The following is a 27,397-nucleotide window of genomic DNA, read 5'->3' as shown; positions in this document are numbered from 1 at the left end:
AATTAACAATCGGTCAGTATTAGCTGATATTTTAAAAATAAATCGAGTTTGCTTTTGCAAAATTCAAATGAACATTATCCCGGCTGTTAATTTCAGATGACCACCAGCCATAAGACGTAGCCTGCACGGTTGCTAGGTAATACACACAGTGGGTAATAACATCCATCCATCCATACCTTACATCACAGCCCGCACAGTTGTTAGGGTTACATTACCATCACACATTTTATGACGCTTACTAACGCAAATTTTCAGCCATAAGACACATTTGTGTCAAAATGAACCCACAAGAGTTCATTTTTAAAACACTTCATATCAGTATATACAATTTTTATTTAAACTTGTAGCCTACTTACATGACGTATTTCTATTCTTTTTTTTTTTTAGAATGAGAGTTGAATTTATACTTAGTTTCATTAAAGTCAATAAAACATCAGAGGAAACTCATTTTCTCTTTGAGGATTTTCATTTTGCATCAGTTTTTCATGTTGTTACTATGCATCTTAAATGAATTCTGCAGTCATGTAGAGTTTTTTTGCAAGGTCCTTTGATAAATAGGTAATTTCTCATGTTATTCCTTTCCAGCTTGTGAGATGTTCACCACTGGACCAGCTCTTTACCACTTTCCTGATGGAACATTTAGGTATTCTAAGAGCTGCTTAGTAAATATGACTCTGATCCTTGTTGGGCAAGTGGGTCAGCTTTATCAGTTAGGCTATGTTGATACTAACAATAATAAAAATCATGTAGCTTATAACACAACATGCCCTGTCGCTTCTTCCGTACAATTCCGTAGGCAACTGATGATCTAATAAATCTTTTCTCATATCACATGTAGGAGAGATCATCGCTACTACTGGGAACCCACCACTCATCCCTCTCCATCTGTAACAGTATAGACGGAGAAGATGCATTTACTGCCCCGCCTGAGCGGGGCTGGCCTATGTTTGTTGTCTGGTATCGATGTGCTTAACTGTGCTCCTCTGCTGGGTCTGACAAGTAAATAAGTACATGCGGTTGATGATGATAATAATAATAATAACAGTATGCATTTGGTTTTCCTGTTCAGGGGGGTTTTTAGATTAAGCATGTCTCAATCAGGCATCATTTATCTTCATTTAGGGCTGTCACCCAGGTGCCAGATTCTCTATCAGTTGTTGACCCAGTCTTTCTTAAATAATTTCAAAGAACTTTGAGATTTATTGTACATTTCCTTCGATAAATTATTCCAATCCCTCATTCCTCTTTCTATAAATGAATGAAAATCCACAGCCTGTTACCAGTCATTCGACCTGGTCAGGAATGGAATGAATGAAGCCCCCATTTAGTGAAGAGAATAGGAATTGTGCCGGCTACCGAAGCCTGTCGCACTCTTCTGGGCCAATGGTTAATGACTGACAGATGAAATGAAATGATAAATGGACATTTGCCTCTTGAATTCCAACTTTATCTCATACTATGTTATGATCTTTTGTACCATTAAAAAGTTCCATTCAAGCTTATTTGTCCATTAATGTCATTCCACGCCATCTCCACGCTGACAGTTCAGAACATCCCACTTAGTTGAACAGCCCCTTACTTCCAAGTCTTCCCAGCCCAAAGTTTCCAACATTTTTGTAACACTACTCTTTTGTCGGAAATTACCCAGAACAAATCGTGCTGCTTTCCTTTGGATATTTTCCAGTTCTTGTATCAGGTAGTTTTGGCATGAATCCCATACACTGGAACCATACATACCACTTGTAACAGATGTTGCATTTCTTCTCTTTTGAAGTTATATATTATCCAAGGAAATGTTGATTTCTTTGGTGTAAGTCAGTGTAAATGTACATCCAGGTAGTTACATTGTAAAGTTTCCACATCAAAGAAAAGTACAATAAGTTCCACCTTTTCAATACATTATATTGTGTGACAGTTTTACGTTACAGTTAAACCTTCACATTTTTATACACTCGGGACCGGTTTCGACAGTGTCCCTGTCATCATCAGCCAAGAACAATTAATCGAGGACAATAGACCTTACAATACTTCAGGTATGATGTAACAGTGAATATAAAATTATACATTATCTATCTACAAAAAGGTATGGACATGTCCAGGTAAAAAATCACCGATTTAAGAAAAATCATAGTCCTGTAGGGTGTACACTTATAAAATTTCTAATTAAAATAACGTGTTAAAAATCTGCTGTTATATTATAGCTATAGCAGAATATGTTTATAGGCGTAAATCTATGGAGTTTTGGCACTCAAGACATATAGCCATGATTGACAAGTTAAAGGTGTTCAAACATTTAGTTAAATGGTGTTCCACTTAAAATATGTGATACAGCTCAGCTGAGGTTATAGCAATATGTTTGTTTAATTTTTAACACTCGAGACATATAGCCATGTTTGACAAGTTAAAAGTTGATTAAACATTTAGTTAAATGGTGTTCCACTTAAAATATGTAGTAAGGTTCAGCTGAGGCTACAACTTGGACTTGAAGAGCAGATAATTATGTAAAATATCAATATAAGTAGAAATGAACAATTTGAATTGGTCACTGCTTGTTGATGTAGATGATCAGCGAGTCCTATTAAACAGTTATACAAGTCGACATGTGTTCTAAAAATGGTTGTATATCATCTTGTTGAGAAGTAGCAAAGGTCCTGGCTGAAATGGTGCTTGTAGATCTGTAGATATGAAGTTCTTAACTTTAAATATTGTAAAGTTTCATAAAAATATTTTAAACCATCGTGAAGAAATTAAATATTTAAAACTTTTTAGAACATGTTTACAAGTTGGTATCTTTCCATTCAGAACTCTGGTTGTGTAGTACAAGACCATTGAGATGTGTTTTATTCCTGTTTCATAGAGGACTAATATACCATATATGCTGAAATAGATATTTTTTTATAAAAATTAGAAATTCAGAGTTATTATTATTACACCAATTTTTAATGGATGTTACAAGTAATGAAAAAATAACATTTTAATTGGTGATGAAGCAGTATGCCATCTTATAAACAATAATGTTTTTACAGCAAGGTATTTTTATGTAATAATATTCTGGCAGGCACATTTTACTTTGAATGAAATACAAGTAATGCCCAGTTATCAATAAGAAGAAAAATTGTTATTATTACTGCTTTTGTGTTGTCCTTTAACATCAGTGGGAGCCTTTTTATACATTGAAGAACTCTACATATTATTTGTAGTTTAACAACATTCCAGGTTTACTTTTTAAATACACCAACTGGATATGGATATTCATAAAGCATTGTTTCTTTGACTATTTACAGTTGCAGGAGGTGAAATTATCTCTTTGTTGTCTGGTTTAAATACTTTTCATCTTGATTTATTTCCTGTGGCTCCTTTAGGAGCATAGACTCTGCTGTTGACGATGTGATGTTTTCCCCTGGTCTTTCCTTCCTTGCTTGTCTCCTCCAGTACAGACTTCTTCCTCGATCTTGCTTTTGTTGTCCCTGAGGGTTCCAATGGCTCCATCCTGCTTCCTCAGCTAGTGTCCTATCGACCTCCACTTGCACTGTTTGATCTGGTTTCCAGTAGGTGTTTCCCCAGTCACTTCTCATAGATCTACGTTACTGATCATGTCTGGCCAGTGAATGTTAAGGATCTTGTGCAAACACCGGTGTACAAAGTTTGGAGCATCTTGGTGAGTCTTGTAGTAACTTTCTGGATCTTGCATGCTTGAAGGAGGACAGACAAGAGAACTATGCTAAAAGCCACAAAATGGAGCAATGTATTTTTCGTTGCTAACTTTGATACCATTTCATTCCCATGTGAAAAAATGTCAGTGATTCCTTAAAGACTCACATTTTGTGAAGTAATTGTAATTAAGTAAATTTTTTCTCAGGTATGTGTAACTGAGCCCAGTTACTTTTATTTTGTACTTTCCCCCTCCTTGGTTGTTTGCATTCTCCTCACTTAACCATCACCTGCTTCAGAATGAGTGTATATCCAGTTACTGTATTCACAGTACGGTAATATATTGGTTACATAACCAGGTACTCAAGTACCGTAATCCCCATTGATCCTGTCTAGTGTTTTCATAAGTTTTATGTAAAAATGTAAAGATTTTTCATGTTTACTCAGTTTATTTTATACTGGCATCCTTCATTACAGATTTCTGCTCTTGATCCTCTTCCAAAGAATGCTTGTAATGACTGTCTTGAAAAGCTGGATTCTTTGTGGGATTTCTTTGAGCTTTGTCGGAAGACTCAAATCAAACTACGAGAAACATTTCTTAACCAAGTAAGTGCACATATACTTAATGACGTACATTTTGAGGAAGGTTGCAACTTTTTTAGTTGTCTGCATATAACATTTTCTGATTAGTGTATCCATTTTTCCTTGCTCATTCATTACTTTCTTCCATAGAACTTTTTAATTAGAGTGCTTAGCTCCCTTTGTGGATCAGTGTTGGCCTCCGAATCGTAACATGGCTTGTTCAAACCCAGCTGAGTGAGGCAGATCAGAGAAAAGTCCATTTGACTCTACATGCCATATGATCTCAATGTGTTAAAGATATGTGGTAACTCATCTGCTATCTACCCGTCAACATAAAAATAAAATCATAACAATAGGTCACCCAGTAGATTTCTGGTTTCGCTGTCGCTTGGTAGAGTAAAATGGAGTGTTGAAATTGACATGCATGTAGCCTAAATGGCATCAAAACAAAATGCAGTGGCTGAGGGTTTACAGTTATAATTTTTATTATTATTTAAGAGAGTGCATACCCCATCGCCCAGTGGGAAACCACTACAATCAGCTACCTGAGTATTGGCAGGAAAACCATAATGTTTGTGGGGTATGGAGGAAATGCCTACTCCCAGTTCTGAACAACTGGGATGAAATAAGGCAGAAAGCCTTCTTCACAATTTTATAAAATCATCCTTCATCTCTCATCTTCTCTTTTGTAAATAACATTTAGAATTGTAATTCAAGGTTGGCTCAGAGCCAGTAAAATAACAGTCAGAGAACATCTTGAGGCAAATACATTTTACAGTCTCATTTTTCATCATATCATATTTCATTTATCACCTTTCCAGATCACATCTGGAATTGCAAACCCTGACCACGGTCAGACTCTTGATCACTGATCAGACAGTCAACCTTGTATGGGAAGTCTTCCATTGAAAGAATCCACCAGTTTGGACAGCTATATAATCTTCCAAACTAATACACCATTCGGATACGGTGGGGTGTCAGATAAAGGATTGTGGCGAGTCAGAGCGCCCAGAGGCATAATGATCAATCATGCAGATTAATCAAACTAAGAATGCACTTAAGTTCAGTAAACCAGGAAATTATTCTATTTGGCAACATTAATATCATTTCACTGATGAAGGTTGGTAAGTTGAAACATCTAATAGATATTTTGAATCAACATCAAATTGTGATCACAGCTCTTCAAGAATTACGCTATACTGATCAGAACCCAATTGAATCAGGAGGATATTGTCTACAAAGGACCTCCAGGTGAAAGAGTCATAAAGAATGTTCTTCAATTTGGAGTTGTTTTCTTGGCACACAATAGAACTCAGGATTCCATTATTGATTTTTTCTCAAATTCATCAAGAGTAGCACTATTAAAAATGAAAGTGGAAAACAAGATCTATACGTTGATAAATGTTCATGCTCCAACAAATGAAAAGAACAGAACTGACAAAGAGGGAATAGATCAATTTTGGGATGAACTTGACCAATTAGTAGCGAATATAACTGATACTAACATTAAAATTCTTCTTGGAGATTTTAATGCAAAGATTGGACGTGATAGAAAATTTCGTGTTGTGGTGGGGCGATGGCCAGCATATAAATTAACAAACCAGAACATCGAATCCCAAACCCCATGGCACTATAGCCCATGAAGGGCCTTGGCCTACTAAGAGACCGCTGCTCAGACCGAAGGCCTGCAGATTACGAGGTGACGTGTGGTCAGCACGACGAATCCTCTCGGCCGTTATTCTCGGCTTTCTAGACCGGGGCCGCTATCTCACCATCAGGATAGTTCCTCAATTCTAATCACATAGGCTGAGTGGACCTCGAACCAGCCCTCAGGTCCAGGTAAAAATCCCTGACCTGGCCGGGAATCTAACCCGGGGCCTCCGGGTAAGAGGCAGGCACGCTACCCCTACACCACGGGGTCGGCTAGAACAGCGAACGGTTAATTGAATTTTGTATTAACCATGGACTAATTTTAGAAACAACAAGGTTTAAAAGAAAACAGCATAAATTAATGGCTAGAAAAAGTCCAAATGTTAAATTGGGTGAATCCCAGATAGATCATGTGGGCATGGATCGTGAATTTCATAAAGAAATTTATAATGTTAACTCTTTGAGCGCCAAGGGATGATTCATCATTCCTCCTTGAACTCGCTGAAAGTGCCAGGAATGATATTTCATCCCTCATGCAGACTCGTTTAGAAACTGTATTAGCTCTTCCATTTCCATTGGATGGGAGCTCGTATCAGTATATTCTTATCAAGGAATGTGTGTAGCTTCCAAATTTGCTACTAGGAGCTGCATTAAATTATTTGTTTTCGTGGACGAACATTTAAAGAATGTGAAGGCTGTGTCTGCACATCTTGTGCACATGTCAACAGTGATGGCGAACTTACGGGACGACGTATTTAAAAATAATGATGGCCTAGCTGACTACATACATAATTTAGGGAATGATGATAATTATTCCGAGTCAGAAAGTGAACTGGACTTTATAATAGTGTTCAAAATACTTCTAGTGAGGTTATAGTCAGTGAGAGTGATTCTGAAAACGATTTTGTAAACACCGCCAATTGCCGAGGTTAGAAATAATTTGGAATGTAACAAAGATTTCCATGGTAATATTATTATTAACAATATCACACATTAACATTATTCAGTGAAGTTACCCGTGATAGTGATTTACCATACCAATCACCACACACTTTCCTCGAGTTCCTCGGACCGAAACATGCCCCTCTTTATGATGCTGTACCTGTACCTTTATATTATAATTTTTAAGACACATTATCACACCAAATAACAAAATTTTATCCAATACGACAGTCAAGAGTCAGTGCTACAAAAAATACCACCAGTCAGTGAGTCATGCTGATGTTTGAACTACATACGGTATTTGCCTTAAAATGTGGATTTTCATTAATTATTGTACATTAAATTTTTAAATTCGTGATTTATTTTAATTTTAGCTATAAATGTTCTAGGTATACACTGCCGTTAATTCAAAGGGGCATTCCTTCTATATAATAGAAAAAAAAAAAAAAATTCACTGAGAATGGGTGTAAATTGAGAGAGTGACAATTTTTTTCCCTAGAGATTTGCAAATCGGACAAAACGTGGGTGGCACTCTTGGCTAGTACCTAACAAATACGCACGGCACTGAGAGGGTTAAGGTTCTGCATGGTGTCGGAAGTTGATTCAGACTATTACATCTCCAAGGTTATATTTAAATTAACTCCTGAAAGGAAAAATAAAACACATAACCTTAATGGGAAAATATTGTATGATCCTAGTTCAGTCATTAATAATCGAACATACTTTGAGAAATCCACAACACTATTAAGTGATAGCTTGGGAACCACTATTAACAAACTAAAAGCCATAGTAGAGGAAGTTGCTCCCATTAAAAAACATGCTTAGTGGAATGAAGAGTGTGATATAGCAATACTACGCTGGCATAAAGCCTTGTTGAATGATCAACAAAAAAAAACAGAAAGCTCTAGAGAAGAACTAATCAGTGCTAATGGCTAAAGAAATCAGGAGAGTTAAAAGAAATTATCAGAAGGAAACATTAAAATCTATTGATGAAGCTTTCAATCGAAATAAAACAAGAGGCTATTATACGACATTTAACCCAATGAGCAATACTGCCATCTATTTACGGCAGTGTTGTGCGTGGCCCACGGGGGTACTTATGTCTATTTACGTTCTCGAAGTTTGCGCCTGAACAGTACCGCCGTCTATTCACGTTTTATGTTGAATGTATGAAATTGTTTCGTGACATCATGCTGGCAGGTTATTAGAACAAAGTTGGGGGATGTTTGACATGTTCATTGAACATTATTCCGTGTTTTATCACATCTTGTATGTTTTGTGATGTTCTGTCGAAGCATCCATAATTAGGTAACCTAAATTCTTATGCGATTGTGCTAAAAATGACGACAACACCCGAGAACTGGTTTCTATTGTTGTTTCCGTTGAGTGCATTGCATGACTATTCCTTGACAATGCACATTATTTTTCTTTTCACCCATCTCTGGTTTCCGTAGAAACAATCACTCTCTGATAGTAAACAAATACACGTCGTAATGGTGGGATCGAATCGAGGATGCGAGCTTGCTCCACAAGATATAAGTAATATTTTGACTAACGAGGGGTCTGACGATGAAATTGATATTTATGATAGTGACTGTATTGTGTCTGATGAGAGTGAAATTAGTTATTCCTCGGAAGGCGACAACACGGAAATTGAGGACAAAGTGCAGCGCTCCGCTGTCACAATGAAGGCTAAGCTGTCAGCTGTTCATACCGAAGGAAGAAAGTGGAGTTCTGTAGGCAGGTTTCTTCCTATGCTTTCTGCTCATTTTGATCGATCAAATTCAGGGGTTAGTGATAATCTTCATTTGAATGATAGCGACATTAATTCAAGACTTGAAGTGTTGATTTTCAAAGAAGTTGTTGATCGTAATATTATGAACTTCATAGTGTCAGAAATGAACACGTACTACTTATTTGTTGCGGAAAATACAGATTTGATGGAAAAGTCGAGTTACATAAGTGGCAAGGCATAACCTAGAGACTCTGTTTTCCTGGCAACTGTTTTGTTTTATTTATTGTTTGTACTGGTAAGGATACGGAAGTTGAGCACGATGAAAAACTCAACTGTCTGGGTCAGTACCATACTCTAAAGATATTTTGATGGGCGAAACTGTTGTAAAATCAAGTCAGTGTTATCGAAACCGACTTTCAGCCTATTAGGTCATGTTACGTACATTTAGTACGTGTGGAAGAGATGTTATGTACAGAACAAAAATGGCCAACCAGACACCAGTGGGATCCGAACCCACAACCTCCCGATTTCGCGTCGTTTGCTCTATACCAATTGAGCTATGGCAGCCTAGGCCATCTTTGTTCTGGTGGAAAGGATCAATTCCAAAAATTTCCAAAAATTATACATTTACCTGCAGGCATACCATTTTCTAGGTAAATATTTCCACAGCTGAGCATAACTTCATTTTATTCCACATGAGCAAATCAACTTCCATTTATCACTCACGACCTTTATGTCTCCATTTAACCCGATCTCCAATTATTTTTTTATTATTATTATTATTATTGATTTTTAAATCTACCGTAGACGTCTGAAATACACATTTCTAGAAGATGACACTATTTGCAATATTGCGTGACAATGCAATGAGTGAAGTACAACCTAGTATTTATCCCACAATGTTTCATGAAATTCATAATTGACCTTTTAAATTCTCATTTATCCGGGAGGGCAATAAATTATTAAACTCTTATATTTAGAGATTACATTGGAGTGGTAACATTTCAAAAGACAAAACTACTGTACTTCTAATTTAATAGAACCCAATACACATACGTTCACTTTCAAATCTACCTATACCTGGATAAGAATGAAGTAAGAAAGTATTTCAAAAGTACTATAACTAATAGAACTACAATTCTATTGAAGAAGATTGTTAAATTTTATAAATAGATGGTCAGATAATATTCATAAAAGTGTACTCATATTTAATGTTGAAACTCGATTGCCATCTGTGGTCTGCCAAGTTCCAAGCACCTTCATGTTCTTCCTTTTGATGCGGGCGGCGCTTACATGTTTAGTGTAACATTTTTTCAGTTGGCGATGAATCCCACACTGATTGAAGTAATCCTCTTGGAATTAAAGAGGAATTAAAGATGACATTCTTAAGTCTGGTACAGTAACACAATCCTTGGTCTGTCGTCCTCTTCCAGATGATTTTAGTGTAAGTTGAAACTGACAAATGAGAATTAACTTGGTTCTCTCCATGATGAATAGTTCAGGAATATCTGGAATATCGGGAAGGTTTGGACGGTTTCACTAGGGTTAAATATCATTGAGGTTTGGAGGCGTGGCTCTTAGAAACATTATGATTGGCATTTTTACTACACATTTTCTTCACATAATTGGTTCACTTTGCTTCGGAGTATGTTCCAGCATCACGTACACCCGGTAGACACACATTTAGCCTCGAGCGGTGACAAGCATATCACTTGATCTTGCACACACTTTACTGCATAGGATGGAAAGAAAAATAAAGCTTGATGATGACTTGCACTTGCAACAACACCTGGCTGAATAAAATTCAGAATCTGTCCCCACTAATATCTTCAAAATAATACATAACGTAAGAATGACACCCGCTATTAGAAAACACATAATTAGAGGCACCTGTTTTTCGCAAAGCGTGAAATTGCAAAATTTTTGTGAAATTTACAAATTTGACTCAAAAACAAAAAACTATTTACGTTTAAGCAAACTCGCGAAATAATTAACAAAATTATTTGTAATTGCATCATTTGAAGTTTACGACGGAGATTTGAGGTGAGTTGTGGCAATAAAATCCAATAATCGATGCCATAATCGACTTTAATATTAAATTTTACTGCGCACAATGTGCATTGAGGTTCACAATTAGATTAAACAGCGTGGCGTCTAATGCGCTCTGCATAAGTGTTAGTCCTTAATAAATTCACTAATCGAACAGGACCTCGAGGAACACTTCTGGATATGATATCTTTCACATACTTGGTCACATAGCCTACACACACAATTTATGTTCGGTTCGTGAAATACTTTGTTTTTACACATCTTGAAGTGGAATCTGTGCACAGCCAATCTCGAAACTATGTGTCTCAGTTGGTAGCCCGTTTCCATCCATTTCCGATCCGTCATGGCCTCCGTTGAGTAGAAGTCTTCCCAAATGTCCCTCTTTTTTTCTCTAAGTTTATGCAACAGGTTATCGTATGCTGCACCTCCTGGTAAAACAAGATTGTATCTCACGTCCTCAATCAGGAAAGTTTCTCTCGCAAATTCATATACAAGTTGAGATCTAGTAGTCTTTGGTACACTCAGGACTGCTTCAGATATCTGGATTTTATCTTTTCCAGGTCTTCTAATTGCTTCACACTCAGAAATTCCCCTATGATCTCAAGCCCATAGGTTAACACTGGTAGCACTTTTACTCGAAAAAGCACCATGGCTGTATCCACTGCAATTTGTGTGATATTCTCAATGTCATTCATCGCTTTCAGAGCTGCAATAATTCTAGCTCTTATATGGTACCTGGAACTGCTGCATGTGGTCTGCAAGGTTACACCTAGGTATCTGAAACTGCTAACTCTGTGAAGGCAGACGTTATTACACCATATGTGCTCTGTTTCCTGTAGTTTATCTCCTTTCCTGAATATGACTAGTTCAGTCTTCTCCTCATTTATTTTCATTTCATTCCTGTTTGCCCAGTCCACTAGCAAGTTCAGTCGCACGTTGTAGTTCTGTTATGTCTTCAGCCGCAATTGCCATGTCATCAGCATACAGGTACATTTCTGTGTCTGTTTTTTCCTTCATCTCTGACACTACATCAGAGGTGAAAGCGTTAAATAATATAGGGCTAAGTGGATCACCTTGAAGAACTTCTATAGTCTGTGGCATCCAATCTGACGACCCAATGCCATCGTCCACCTGTATATCGTGGGCTCAATATTAGAACTAGGTAACCGAAAATCTACTGTTTTGAGATAATGAAGGTTTTATGTTAGAACACTTACAATGTGCCAAATTCCTATGTGGCAGTGCTTCGGGGAGCACTTTTTTTCAATACATGCAGTTAAGTAGATCGTAATGTATCCCTAAGAAACAATTTTATAAAAAATTCCGAATTCTACTAATTACAATTAATTAAAATCTAAGATACCTAGTTTTAGCACTAACTTAAACTGGGATTAATACAGATATCTGTGACACAAGGACTGAAAAGAAAAGGCAAAACATTCATATTTTTGGATCTTATTCATATTTTATTCAAACTCTACAAAATATAAAAACTCACAGTTCAGCACCATTTCACTTGCATTTACTAATCATCTGCACTGCTCGATGAGTAAGGAAGATTAGCATAAAAGCTGTAATAATCTTTGTTCATGGCTGGTGGTTTACTGTGAAAAAGAGACATCAAATCGTCGTACTGGTATGCACTAGCCTTGCGTCTTGGGTGGTGTGCTAAGTCCCAACTGACGAGCCTAACTTAGCACACGAGGGCGAAACGCAGGCAACCAAGAATGAGTTAGCTGGAAAATTTATAATGTCCAATAACGGACCATTATATTGGTATTAGTGGCTTTACGTCGCACCGACACAGATAGGTCTTATAGCGATGATGGGATAGGGAAGGGCTAGGAGTTGGAAGGAAGCGGCCGTGGCCTTAATTAAGGCACAGCCCATAGCATTTGCCTGGTGTGAAAATGGGAAACCACGGAAAACCATCTTCAGGGCTGCCGACAGTGGATTCGAACCCACTATCTCCCGGATGCAAGCTCACAGCTGTGCGCCCCTAACCCCACGGCCAACTCGCCCGTTAAACAAGTCCTTTATGTATGTCTTGTGTATGTTTGGTATTCAGTCCGAAGGCTGGTTTGATCCTCCACAGTTATGCCAACAGCTGTCATAGATAGCCTAGGCATCACTGAAGAAGCGTACTAGGGAAATGAGGAGTGAGATAGCTTCCCGTTGCTTTCCTCACCGAGCCAGAAGTTGCTCGCATATCAGTCTGCCAAGCCCACTGAAATGCACGCACCATTTGACCCTATGAGTGATATTTTCATACCATTCATAACAGGGACTGGCTGCATAAGGAATGGTATTACTAGCATCACACATACCTCTGTCACTTTCATATTGACAAAGCCAAGGATAAGACTGGGAAGGATCAAACATTTAACGTAATAATGAGAAAAATCCATTCATGCTTACTTTTTTTTTTTTTTTTTTTTTTTTGCTAGTAGCTTCACGTCGCACCAACACAGATAGGTCTTATGGCGACGATAGGATAGGAAAGGCGTAGGAGTTTGAAGGAAGTGGCCGTGGCCTTAATTAAGGTACAGCCCCAGCATTTGCCTGGTGTGAAAATGGGAAACCACGGACAACCATATTCAGGGCTGCTGGCAGTGGGATTCGAACCCGCTATCTACCGGACGCAAGCTCACAGCTGTGCGCCACTGACCGCACAGCCAACTCGCTCGGTACATGCTTACCTAACAGCATAACATAATCGCTGTGGTCCATTCGCAAATAATTCTTGTAATTGTCCGGTTCATTTTCTCTCAGGTGTTGTATCAGACTCGTGTGACTAAAGCTGTCTCACTCTCCTACCCATGATTTCATCCACTTCGATCGATTTTTCTTTTTTTTTTTTGCATGATTTAACATATAGCAAAATGTACATTTCAACAGCCGCAACAACATTTTTTTTCCCCTCTGGACACTGTCTACTTTGATGTCCATCGCACAGTCTAAGTACGGCAGACCCGACCGGCAAGGATTTCAAACTTGTTTGAAAGGCCAGCGGATGAGGCTTGGCCTGCCAAGAACAAAGGGATCATTCCATTAACGAGAGGGTCTGGAATGTTGACAGATTATGTTGCACAACACGACAGGCTTGGTGTCACAGTTGATGGCGAGCAGCAGGCCGGGTCTCTGAAGGTCACGCCTGGCAGGCGGTCTGTCGGATCTGGCCCCAGAGGCGAGGCCTGCGAAATAATCTGTCCGTGTATGGCCAGATATTGACTGTATGACGTGTGTCCAAGGTCACAGAGGTGAGATGCCTCATTTTCTTAAAAAAATGTTGCCACCATCTTCTTTTCGGAGCTCAGACTTCGTCGAACTTTTGTGGGTGGTTCCTCCTCTGGAAAGCACCACACAGAATACTGTCTCTTTGTTTCAGGGTCATAATGGTAGACCCATGTTTCATCACCTGTGACGATATTGTAGGTGTCTTCGGACTGCCCTCCATTGAATTTTTCTAGCATGAAATGACACCATTCCACTCTCTCCTCCTTTTGGGTTTCTGTCAGGGAATGTGGCACCCAATGGGCACATTTCTTGGTAAGGCGTAAATAATCGTGAACGATGGTCCGCGCTGCTCTTGATGCAATATCTAAGGTCCCTTCAGTGTCACAAAATGTAAGATGTGGATCTGCTTTGATCATCTCCCTCACAGCATCAATGTTTTCTTGAGTCACAGCTGTTGCTGGGCAACCGGGATGAGGTTCATCTTCAGTTGACTGCCGACCCCGTGGAAACTTGCGAAATCAGTTTCCAGCTGTGGCTCTAGAAGAGGCAGCCACACCAAAAACGTGCAGCAAAGAAGAATGGCATTCTTCGGCACTTAATTTCTTTTTATAATCATAAAAAGTCATTGCTCGAAAATCGCGGTGTGACAGATCCATCTTGCACCTGTCTGACTCAGCACTGCCTGTGCTTTGTTCCTTCGCTGTGGAGGAACTACCGCTAGGAGGGGTTGCGCGCGCATGTTCCAACGTCGAAAAACATTGCTCTTTCAAATGAAAATAATGCCATTGCCCTCTGAATTACGGTTTACGCGCTGCTAAAAACTTTCGTCATAACCTTCGTAGCGGGGGTTCTGGAGTCTCTGACCGCCTCTGAAATTTCCTCAGTCTTTTGGAAAGTGTGATATAGGCGTATTGGTGAATGCTTTGTGTTGTAAGCTCAATTCACTAGAACTGCCGCCTGTAGAATAAAAAAATATATAAATCATACAGCCTATAATGAACATTTGATTTACACACTAACTTAGAAATGATTATGAAAGTCAGTTAGCAGTCTACAGTAACCTGGACAGGAATTGGAATTGCAAATAAGAAATATACACATGCGAAAAGAAATATCCAAACACCAAGAAGGGGTTGTGCTAGTTTAACGAACATTGGTGGGCATGTTTATACATCTGAAAGATGACGTTGATTCAAATTTCCCGCAAATCGCATTAGCGTGGCACTAGTAGCAGCCACAAGACGTTGCACATCAGGTTTGCTTTAAATACGGGCTGTACTGTGTGAGAGCATTAGTTACCTGTGAGATTGGACGGAGTGACTGTGAGTGGGTCAAGAATGCCTTTACGATGACGAAGAGGCCAATATCAACAGCTCACTTTGGTTGAACGACGCCATATAATAGGGCCATGTGAAGGCGGATTTTCCTTCCGTGCTATTGCAGAGCAACTTGGCAGGAATGTCTCCACTGTGCATGCCTGCTGGCAGCAGTGGTCACGAGAAGGTACGCTCGCAAGAAGACCGGGCTCCAGACGTCCCCGTGGCACCCCCGAGAGGGAGGACTGCCATATTCAGCGTATCGTTATTTATAAGTTTCATTTCCATATTAATTGGATGCACGTATATAGACAAGAAAGATGTTCCACCTATCAATACTTTATTTATTATGAACAGATTCACATCAGTACTGGTTTAGGCTATTTATAGCCATCATCACCTGATATATTACAATATTGCAACCATTAGACATTGGTGTATGTCACAAAGATGTTATTATTGATTAGAGCATCCGGATGTCTAATGGGGTTAAAGATAAAATGTATTGTCATAATGTTTTGTCTATATGGGGTTGAAATAATGTCTATGACCAATGTGGCAGTGAAAGGCTATAGTAACCTAAAAACTTGTTGCGTATACATTAAGCACATTGAACACATTAAACATATTCAAATACATGAAACATAGTATAAAACACTTGATAAGTTTTAAACACACTAAAATATAAGGTATATGTATGTTAAAACACATGTTAAAATTTGAAAGTTCATGCTGTGTGGAGTTCCTTCTTCAGGCTTCCTTGTGGTTCTTGCACCTCTGTGTCTACGTTGATTTGGTTGCACAAAATGATCCTTGAAAATGTTCTATTTGACTAGTATATGTCGTGTGTTCGTGGCAAAAATCCATGTCATAAGATTGTAAAGTACTGTACTTTTTGATGAGTTTTAAAGCAGACTGTAAAGTCTTGAATTTTAAATTTAATTAAAATGAGTTGTTGGTAGTGACCTCATGAGTTGTTGTGGGTAGTGACATCCGTCTTGTCTGTATTCGTGTTATGGAGCTGCTGTTATTGCACAACGTCGCACGACCTCGACAACAACAGCAATGAAAATTTATAATCTAAATAAGCAGTTTTTCAGTATTTACATTTTAATTTTTATCACCCAATGTCTAGAATCTTTATATGCCATTGACCATATACAATGAAATAGGCTTCGTCAACTGATAATAATTTAGTACTTAATATTACTAAAACTTAATGAACATACACCTTTTATTAAAACTTAATACTAATATTATGCATTTCTAAGAATTCAGAGGTATTATAAAATGGATTTTCTATTAACCAATCATACATTTTTCTTTTAAAATTATTTAAAGGAGTTGACCGTGCAGAATGTGGTAATATATATAAAATAATAGTTTTGTCTATACATTGCTCAGAATTTGAAAAGAATGGTATTTCTGAATCAGTCATGACCACAGTAAAAAGGAAATGCGCCTTTTACTTTTCCATAATTTCTGTCTGTATGTATGTACATGCATCACGCAAAAACGGCTGGAGGGAATTTAGTGAAAATAGTTATGTAAAGTTGGGGGATGAGCCACTACAATCTAGGCTATAAATCATTTTACTCACGCTGAGTTAAATGGTAGCTTAGGGGAAGGTCTAAAATTGAATTCTCAAATATTTATATTATTAGTGGTCCTATCGCTAAATACTACATAACTAAAGTTATATAGAATTAAATTTCTGATCGTTTATGTCGTACATTGTTACCATACTGGCTTTGATAACACAGATATTAATGCATTTGTTTTGCCAAGTCCATATCAACGCCGAGCCGTGAGAATATGGTTTAACAGAATTTAATGAAAGTCGGTATATAGAGTCGGGGAATAAGAAACTACAGTCTAAGATATAAACAATTCTATTCGTCTTGTATGAAATATAGAAAAGTACTACATAACAAAAGTTACAGAGAACACAATTTCCGATCACTTATGTTTTATTCAATTTTACCTTACCGACTATGATAAGAGTGGTATTTCAGAGTCGGAAGAAAACTAAATGTGAAGGCCTACAATATTGAATGCTCATAACATTGATCAACAATAACGTTACATTGACCATTGTTTGTGGTGATGTTCTTTGCCTCATGTGCTGCCGCTCAACTCCGATAGATGGGATTACTGATGTGTACTGAGTATAACAGCCTGACTGAATATTGGCGGGAAATAGCTGGGGAGTTAGAAAACTTTCTTCTTTAACATGTCATTATTCTGGTTCATACATTTTTGATACCGTACTGCTGGAACGTAACTCACTGGTTCGTCATAGTATTCCAGCTATTCGATCCCTACTCTGATGCGCTGTTTTGAATGAGCAGTGTGCACTCTCAAGGCAGATTTTCACTTAGTAGTAGTAGTAGTAGTAGTAGTAGTAGTAGTAGTAGTAGTAGTAGTAGTAGTAGTAGTAGTAGTAGTAGTAGTAGTATAGTTCTGATGCTCAACGCATACCCAAGCGGTATCTTCTGATCTCTAAACTTGGCCCACCTTGGTAATAATGAGGGTTGTTAGTCTGCCCGCCCTAGTGATAATGAGGGTTGACAGTCGGCTCCTTTCCTCTGGACACAAGAGGCACGTGTCGTTTAAAAGGCAAGTGAGCTCTGTCGAAAGCAAGGTTGTCATACTTTTGCGTCGATTATTTAAACATGTTAACATTTAATTTATTCTAAAGTCAAAATATAAATATAAAAACTTGATAATGAACCACAGCCCAAACCAATATCGCAGAATAATTTGTTTCGTGCTTAACCCGTGCGGTGGTCACAGATGTTGAAAGAAAGAAAAAACAGGAAGAAGGTATTGGCAAATAAACTCAACAAAGACTAAACTTATATTGATACCAAAGTAGGCCCATTAAAATATTAATTTTATGCTGCTAATATCAGTGTCTCGCTTTCAGTAAAGAAATGAAAAGTGCAACAATTTTTTACAATTTGTTTTATGTCGCACCGACACAGATAGGTGTTATGGCGACTGTGGGTGAGGAAAGGTCTAGGAGTGGGAAAGAAGTGCCCGTGGCCTTAATTAAGGTACTTCCCCAGCATTTGCCTGGTGTGACAATGGGAAATCACGGTGCACCATCTTCAGAGCTGCCGACAGTGGAGCTTGAACCCATTATCTCCCCGATGCAAGCTCACAGCTACTCGCACCTAACCGCACGGCCAACTCGCTGCCAAAGGAAAAGTAAAATCACGAACTAGGGACTGGGATAATAATAATAATTGTTACGGAGTTTTTCGTGGTAGGTAGAGGTGAAAGAAGGTGCGGGGTGGTGAACAGGTCTCAAGCTACGGAAGAGAAACTAATTTAAAATTTAACAAGGTTATATTTTCTTTTCAAGATTAAGTAATAACAAATAGAACAGGTACTTAGTAGCCGAACCACAATTTGAAAGGTACAATTACACAGGTACCCCATTTGGGGCTTCTAGAGTCAGATACATAATTCTTGAGCAATGAGCCCAACTTTACAATGTACACCATTCAACAAAGGGGCCGAAAACCCCCAATCATGCCAGAAACACCAGCTTCCAATTACACCGAAAAAGCCTCCTTGAGGCAGAAACCACAATTTTCAAAGGGGTTACTTGCCCTTAAAATAAAAGCCTATCATAGGCCACTCCTAATTCGACCTTTAAGCTGTCCTCCAAAGCTATATACACAGGGGTAAAATACCCAACCTACTGAGGTCTATTAAATGAAAAGAAGGTTGATTACATGACCTCTAAAATAACAATATGAGAGGAGGCGAACTTGCACTCCTAATACACTTTGTTTAAGACCTACTTGGCACTAGGCCGATAATACAAGGGCTAATCCCATACTAAAGAGGTGACTTAAAAAGAAACAATTTACATCACGTCAATGAAGAATAGGTTGTGAAAACTAAGTTCACCTCAAAACAATATGAGTGGGAGCTCGAGAGGGTTAAGCACTCTCTATCCCAATATGTAGTTTAAAAGATAGAATAGATACCAGTTGTCTTTACATTTTAGAGGAAAGTTACATGGTGGAAGGCTTAGAACCCGCCCCGAGAGTTAAACTGCTGAGCTAGCAAAGAAAGAAGTAATTAATCGGCCATTACCTGGTTGTTGACCGCTGCCGGAGAAAGAGGCGCTTCCCGCCCCCTGCTATGTACTTTACACACAGAAAGATGGAACAGAAGTGGCCCGGAGACCCCAAAATCAGCAGTTTATATACTCTCGCGGAAGGTTCTAGGCGTTAGGGGAATGAAAACACCCTCCCTCAATGTTTTTATTGGTTCATCAATAAACCCCCTACACATTACGAAGAAGAAACACATAATTGGTGGAAAATTAATTTAAGAAATTCGAGATTGGCTAGATTTAAAACAAGGGGAAAGAAAGGGGTAATATTGCCAACTTAACCAACGACTGAAAGAAATTTAACAAAGAACAAACTTTTGAAATAAAATTTTCTCCAAGAAACAGTTTTTTTCTTCGCACTAGGGTGCACTATTGTAGTTCTTCAGTGGTGTCCTCTAGAAGAGAAAGTTCACACTTCTTACTACAAGCAAAACAAAAGTACGTCGAAAATGACACAGTTCAAAAACTCAAAAATTTCCAGGTAGTGACATCTTCTGAGAAACTTGAAAATTAATACCGTCAACCAAGTTCAGACTTCCTCAAGCAGAGGAGTTTCAACTGGCGCACATTTTAAATTAGCGGCGTGGAGGTGTACCGCCCGGTACAATAATAATAATAATGATGATGATAATAATAATAATAATTGTCCGCCTCTGTGGTGTAGTGGTTAGTGTGATTAGCTGCCATCCCCGGAGGCCCGGGTTCGATTCGCGGCTCTGTCACGAAATTTGAAAAGTGGTACGAGGGCTGAAACGGGGTCCACTCAGCCTCGGGAGGTCAACTGAGTAGAGGTGGGTTCGATTCCCACTTCAGCCTTCCTGAAAGTGGTTTTCCGTGTTTTCCCTCTTCTCCAGGCAAATGCCGGGATGGTACCTAACTTAAGGCCACGGCCACTTCCCTCTTCCTTGCCTATCCTTTCCAATCTTCCCATCCCCCACCAAGGCCCCTGTTCAGCATAGCAGGTAAGACCGTCTGGGCGAGGTACTGGTCATTCTCCCCAGTAGTATCCCCCGACCAAATGTTTCACTCTCCAGGACACTGCCCTTGAGGCGGTAGAGGTAGGATCCCTCTGAGTCGGAGGGAAAAACCAACCTTGGAGGGTAAGCAGATTAATAATAATAATGATAATAATAATAAATATCGGAGTATGTAGTTCGGACAAAAAATAGCCAGCAAACTTAGCTACTTTTAAAACAGATACAGTATTTACCTTACCTCTATTCGTCGTCCTCGTCATTGTCTGCTAGGTGAATTACAAATCTATCTTGGTTGCTATCCGTGTCGTGTTTCATGTACTTCTTTTCTGTCCTAATGGTGCTTGGAACACAAGCAGACCACCTCTCAGGACCGATCGTTCCAGCTCCTTCACGCAGAAGTTGACACACACTAGCACTCAAAGTTGGCGTAACATTATTTTTCCTAACATACGCCTTCAGCTGAGACCAGATCATTTCTATGGGGTTTAAAATACAGTGATATGGAGGCAGTCGCAAACTTCGTGTCCACATGAGACTGCGATCTCCTGTACAGCGTACCTTTTACTGATATTAACTGATTTGATTTCCTGCAACATAACTGCCTTGATGGGTACAGGTTTTGGCACGGGAAAGTTATTGTACTCCATAAACTTAATAATGTCCTTAATATTAGTGTTCATGGAAGGAAACCTAATCAGCTGCCGTGAATGATAGCTTGCGTTGTCCATCACGATTACACATTTTCGGTCACATAGTAGGTTCTCTAGAAGATGAGACCTATAACTCTGTTGTTCTTCATATCGTATGCGTTACATACCAGCCGTTGACTTTGCTTACTTAAAGTTTTAGTCACCTTTCTTTTCTCCGCAGAGCGACTACTACCCGGCTGAGTATCACTCGCGGGTGCGGAACCATTGCTGCTCAGCTGAATATCAATCGTGGGCACGGAACCACTGCTACCCGGCTGAGTATCACTCGCGGATACGGAACCAGTACTACTCGGCCGAATATCACTGTTACCGGTGCGCGGTTGTGGATCGTTTGCCTGCACTGGCAGATTTAATTCAGGATTTTCTGATGCGATAATTTCCAAGTGTGATTCCCACGGCCTCCACTTTACTGCGTGAAGTGAAGTGAAAAACAACACACTTCACAAATATTAATTAACGAAGCAAAGAAATAATCCAAAACTTTCAAACAGCGAACAAAGCAAGTGTGAATTGTCTGAGCTGAAAAGAGAAACTGATGTCTATTTAACAAGAGGTGCATTGGCAACAGAGCTGTGAGGATTTCTGAAAGGGAATGCGAACTTCCGTTTTAAAGCCCACTGTCGTCATAAATCACCCCCTACTAGGCAAGTAAGTGGCCAGCGAGATGAAACGTTTGCCGAACGCTTTGAATGCTGCTGGGTACGCGTAGCCCGTCTCAGCTATCGTAGTAGTAGTAGTAGTAGTAGTAGTAGTAGTAGTAGTAGTAGTAGTAGTACTATGACCTGGTCTAGAATTACAATTTAGGCATATTCCAAATTATAGCACCACAATTTACTAAATAACTCAAAATTCAACCCTGAAAAGAGCCATTTCTTAAGAAGAGCTTATTCCTCTTCACTTTTATTAAAATCTACATTCATTTAATTCAAAATTAGCAGTGAAGAGGGGGTTTCTCCTCTGGCTTGGAGGAGAAAATTGCCTCCAAGTCAGATTGATTTTTCCGCCGCTATTGTAGTGCATTGATACTTTCCGACTCATCGGATACTCCTGGGAAACAGATTAGTAAAAGGGCATAGCTTTTGCCCTGGGACTCTCCACTATTCCAACCCCGCCGCCGAAAAAGGATGAAGAGTGTTCACGGATCACGGCTGTTTGCGGCTTGGTCTTTCCAGATCTGGAACTTTGCACTGATAGATCGGCAGCATAGTCCTGTTTGTTAAAAGTGAGAAAATGTGTGGCTTTTCATTTGAACAAGTATTTCATGTGAAATCATTGCTTTTACTTGCGCCATTCCTACTGACGTCGTCGTAATGACCTGTGTTCATTTCAGTTGGGAAAACCACTAAGACAGTCTTTCTGAGGATGTGAAAAGGCAGGTGGAGAGTGAGTGTCTGCCATTATAATCCAATTTCCCAACCTGATTATGACTGATGGTAGGCAAGCGGGCCTACCATTACAATAAAAATTCCCTAGCGCAGTCTTCATATGAGGAAAGACGTTTGGTGATTTCTCTGTCGCGTTTCCAGGATAACGTTAAGAGCTACACAATTCAATACAGTCTTGCTCACAACGTGTACACTACCTAATCTACAGTTCTGTATACAATGTAGAATTCCGTAGCAAAGCACGGGTACATCAGCTAGTTTATTAAATAATCTTAAACAACTGATTTTATGTGAGTGGGCAGTTTTTGACAGTCTGTGAATTGGGATGTCAATGTTTGCTTTGCCCCGAATATCAGGAAGGTGAATGTTTTCCCTAGTACTGAATTCATCTATGTTGTTTTTAACATATGTCAAAGATACATAAAAATTCAAATTTATAATTGTCAGTATTTTAAGCGTAATGAAGAGAGTTCGACAATGATTAATTGCACCAGCCCTACACATTGTTTGGACAACCTTTTTCTGTATGAGAAGAATATTATATACATAAGAATGCCCCCATAATAACAGTCCATAAGTAATGTGTGACTGGAAGAGACCAAAATACGCCATCCTTAGGTAGTCACTGCTAACTAAATCCCTCAATTTCCACATCATATAGGCCAATCATGATATTTTTTTACAAACATGATCAATGTGTGTTTCCCAGTTTAATTTGGCATCAATATAAAAACCCAAAAGTTTGACTGACTGACTTTCAATATCTTTGGATAATACGAGTGTGAGAAATTGAGTTTTATCCTGATTGCACAACAGTCTCTTGGTTGAAAACCAATGCATTGCAGTTGCAAGAGCTTCCTGCGACATCTGATGCAAACCTAAGATGCTCTGTTGTTTTGTAATTAACGTTGTATCGTCCGCATAGGATATACGAGCATGAGCTGTGACATTTTGCGGTAAATCATTGATTGCCAGAATGAATAAAAATGGACCGAGGACAGAGTCCTGTGGCACACCAGTTGTAACTTTCTTCAGAGTGGAATACCTATTTTTAATCGAGACAGACTGATATCTGTTATTTAAGTATGACTTAATTTTGTTCAGTGAGGGATACTTGACACCATACGTCTCAAGCTTTGCAAGTAAAATTTCATGAATAATACAATCAAAAGCTTTACTTAGATCATATAACACCAAAGAAATGGACTGCTTCTTTTCAAAAGCTGTTAATATCAGATTAACAATTTTAAGTACAGCAGTAGTAGTGGAATTTACGTTATCGAAACCCAAACCGACACAGATATGTCTTATGGCGACGATGGGATAGGAAAGGCCTAGGAATGGGAAGGAAGCGGCCGTTGACCTTAATTAAGGTTCAGCCCCAGCATTTGCCTGGTGTGAAAATGGTGTTATATGATCTAAGTAAAGCTTTTGATTGTATTAATCATGAAATTTTACTTGCAAAGCTTGAGATGTATGGTGTCGAGTATCCCTCACTGAACAAAATTAAGTCATACTTAAATAACAGATATCGAAAAGATTGTAAGTTTCATAATAGTTGCTAAGTTGATTGTACAAAAGTGATTCAAATTATTGGAACAGTTGAGACTGCACAATAGTTCTGAAGAAATTGTTTGTCCCTGCTTTTAAATACTGGAAAAACTTTAGAAATTTTAAGTAAATCGGGAAAAACTCCAAACCCTTTTTTTTTTTGCTATTTGCTTTCGAGTTACATCACACCAACATAGATATGTCTTAGGGCGACGATGGGATAGGAAAGGCCTAGGAATGGGAAGGATGCGGCCGTTGACCTTAATTAAGGTTCAGGCCCAGCATTTGCCTGGTGTGAAAATGGGAAACCACAGAAAACCATCTTCAGGGCTGCCGACTGGGGTTCGAACCCACTATCTCCCAATTACTGGATACTGGACGCACTTAAGCGACTGCAGCTATCGAGCTCGGTAAATGCTTATTAAAAATAATTAGATAACCAATAACAATCCATACCCTTAGAGTTTCATAACTTTAAGCTGACTTGAATTACTTCATCAGATGTGATTTCAACCCGATGGAAAATTTTTCGGCAAGGGGGTTGATTGTGCAGAAAGTCACTCGAAGCTGTACCTGTTGCCTTAATTTGATCTCCGATTTCTTTTACAGCGTTTAAGAAATAATTATTAATTTCCCCAGGATCGAGAAATGTGTCTTGAGTGTCTTGGTTATATGAAGTAACCAACACATATCTAGGATATGTTAGCCGGGCGCCAACGTGCTCTACAGAGTGTTGACATGTTGTCTTGGCCTGCTCGATCCTCCAATCTGTCTCCAATCAATTGGACTACAACTCCAGCGTCATCCACAGCCGGCATTAACCGTCCCCGTATTGACTGACCAAGCGCAACAGGCGTGGAACTGCATCCCACAAGCAGACATCCGGTACCTGTACGACACAAAGCATGTACATTTGCATTCCTGCATTAAACAGTCAGGTGATTACACCGTTTATTAATGGACCAGCACGGCACATTTGCGATGGTTTTTCTCGCACTTATAATCAATTTAAATATGTTACCTCAACAAATATATTCTATTGACAAAATTTCCGTATTCTACATCCCTTATTTCATTTTGTTTGGATATGTTTTTCTGCCAGTGTAGTATCTATTGGATTAAAAAATAGTCACATTCATATCCTTTACTGCAACTATATAATAGTAATAATGATACTAATATTTCAGCAATGCTCATTCAGTAGTAATTTGTGTGTCCTATCATATCCCTGTAAATTGTGTATTGCACTACCCTTACTTTTAAGATAAATATTCAGAATTTGCAAAATTTGGGCAGTATATCAACTCTGGGCAATTGATGCCAAACCTTCTCCAAGATACATTTCTGAATACGTCCCTGCCTTCTGTCTGAATTCTGAAGAGTCACTCTGTTGAATTTTCCACCATCAACCTTGAGTAAAAATTCCAGTTCCTTTGTACGTGGAGTACTACACAATTTATCCAGCCTTAACATTTCTTTGTCATCCACACTATTAATTTGAGTAATTAAAATATTATCTTTCTGAAATACTTCTGAAAATGGCTTGGAAATAATCAAAATATCAAGTTAAAAATGATGAAATTTCATAAATCTGTATGACAAGAATTTTAGCAGTTCTTTTGCTTTCTGTCCATCTGCTGTGTTCGAATTTGACATATTCTTAAGATGTGTAATTACAGCCGTCCAACAATGATGAAATTTCATAAATCTGTATGACAAGAATTTTAGCAGTTCTTTTGCTTTCTGTCCATCTGCTGTGTTCGAATTTGACATATTCTTAAGATGTGTAATTACAGCCGTCCAACTGAACTTATACTGGCAACCCACCTTACTGAATGTAAATCTTTCATCTTTAAAGTATCTTCACTTCCAAAGCAGCACTGCTGAAAATTCTGTCTTTTTGGCAGTTGTTGGTAAAATATGAATAATGTTCTTTCAGTTTTCTCAGTTTCCCTGATACATGACACATGAGAGCAAGCATCTAAAACTGCCAGTTGAAGTGTATGAGCAACTCAGTGGATTTACATTAACTGTGGCACAATATTTCATAAGTTTTCCCCCGGAGTCCATATTAGTGTACTTGCAGCCCCATTAGTTCCCAGTCAAATAAGCCAACCTTTCTTTTTCAGTGGCAGAAATGTTTTTATGAAAACATTCACAATAGCATCTTAATATCCGACACTAGTTTCACTAATGAGGTTCTAGCCAGAGAAAAGATTCATAGATTTGATTGTCCTTCAAATATTGAATATAAATATCAGTTTAAGATTTATTAGAACAGCCAGTTGAACTATCTGCTAATACTGTTATACGTGGGGATTTTAAAATACTGCTAACAAGCTTTTTTTCTTTTGGGCCGGGCTGAGTGCTTCAGACAGTTGAGGCACTGGCCTTCTGACCCCAACTTGGCAGGTTCGATCTTGGCTCAGTCCGGTGGTATTTGAAGATGCTCAAATATGACAGCCTCGTGCTGATAGATTTACTGGCACGTAAAAGATCTCCTGCTGGACTAAATTCCGGCACCTTGGCATCTCCGAAAACCTTAAAAGTAGTTAGTGGGATGTAAAGGGAATAGCATTATTATTATTAACAAGCTTTTGATGAATGTTTTCAGCTATGAAGTGTGAAATTCGTGCATTTTGTTCGGTTGTTATAATTCTCCCTCACTGGAATGCTTACTTTCCTGAGCAGTTCAATGTGATCATAAAATCTTGCATTGGTTTGGCATGGAAAGCTATGAAATATGCTGTGTTAAATAAAGCTGCCATTTGTTTTAATAATTTTGGAGATTCTGAAGCATAGCCTAAGGTAATGCAGCTGTAGCAGGTGAAGTTTTGGCCTTCCATGCTTAAAGACAAATCTCATGCTTATTACTACTATCATGTTCTTTTAGAGTCTCTAATTTACATTTTCCTTCCAGTCCCAGAACAAGCTTTGATGTAAGGTTGCATATTTTAGAAAATTTTTGGCATACAGATCTGGAAAAAATGCACTACCATCAGGTTTCTCATTTTTTAAGCCAATCAGGCTTCTTGATCAAGCTCCCTTGCACCTGTCTAGGCCTCAAATTTCAATTACTTTTTGTGAAAACTATCTGCTTTACTGGTTGCATATTTATGTTTTGAGTTACCATTATGCATTGCTTTCAATCTGTTCATTCATGGTTAATATTTTTGGCTTATTAGGAACACTAAGCCTCCTTTCACACTGTGCAGTTTTGGCCGTACGCAATGGTTTCTTGCTGTTGTAAGCTCAGTGCATGTCTTGATGCTAGTCATATAAGACCTATCTGCGTCGGTGCGACGTAAAGCATATAGCCACGATGCTAGTCATACACGAGCATCTTGCAATGAATCGTGAACAAATTATTGCGTTATGGTTATTTCATCACCAGCGAAAGAGACAAAGATGAAATCCCTGTTTTTGGGTGCATCCTATCAATCAGAAGAGAGAGGAAGTGGGATTACTTTAGACATT

At 38.7% G+C, this 27,397-nt stretch overlaps 1 protein-coding gene across 1 annotated transcript in view; it reads left to right on the top strand.

Annotated features, from left to right (window-relative positions):
• The window catches only part of LOC136875453 (uncharacterized), a 59,780-nt gene that overhangs the window by 448 nt on the left and 31,935 nt on the right, over positions 1-27,397 (top strand). The window contains exon 2 of the mRNA XM_068228222.1: positions 4,129-4,257. Coding sequence (XP_068084323.1) covers positions 4,129-4,257 — 129 coding nt within the window. The remainder of the gene's footprint in view (positions 1-4,128; positions 4,258-27,397) is intronic.

The sequence above is a fragment of the Anabrus simplex genome, chromosome 6 (assembly GCF_040414725.1).
Source record: "Anabrus simplex isolate iqAnaSimp1 chromosome 6, ASM4041472v1, whole genome shotgun sequence".
NCBI classification, from domain to species: Eukaryota; Metazoa; Arthropoda; class Insecta; order Orthoptera; family Tettigoniidae; genus Anabrus; species Anabrus simplex.
Note: the sequence above shows the minus strand (reverse complement) of the source record. Positions and strands in the feature narration are given on the sequence as shown.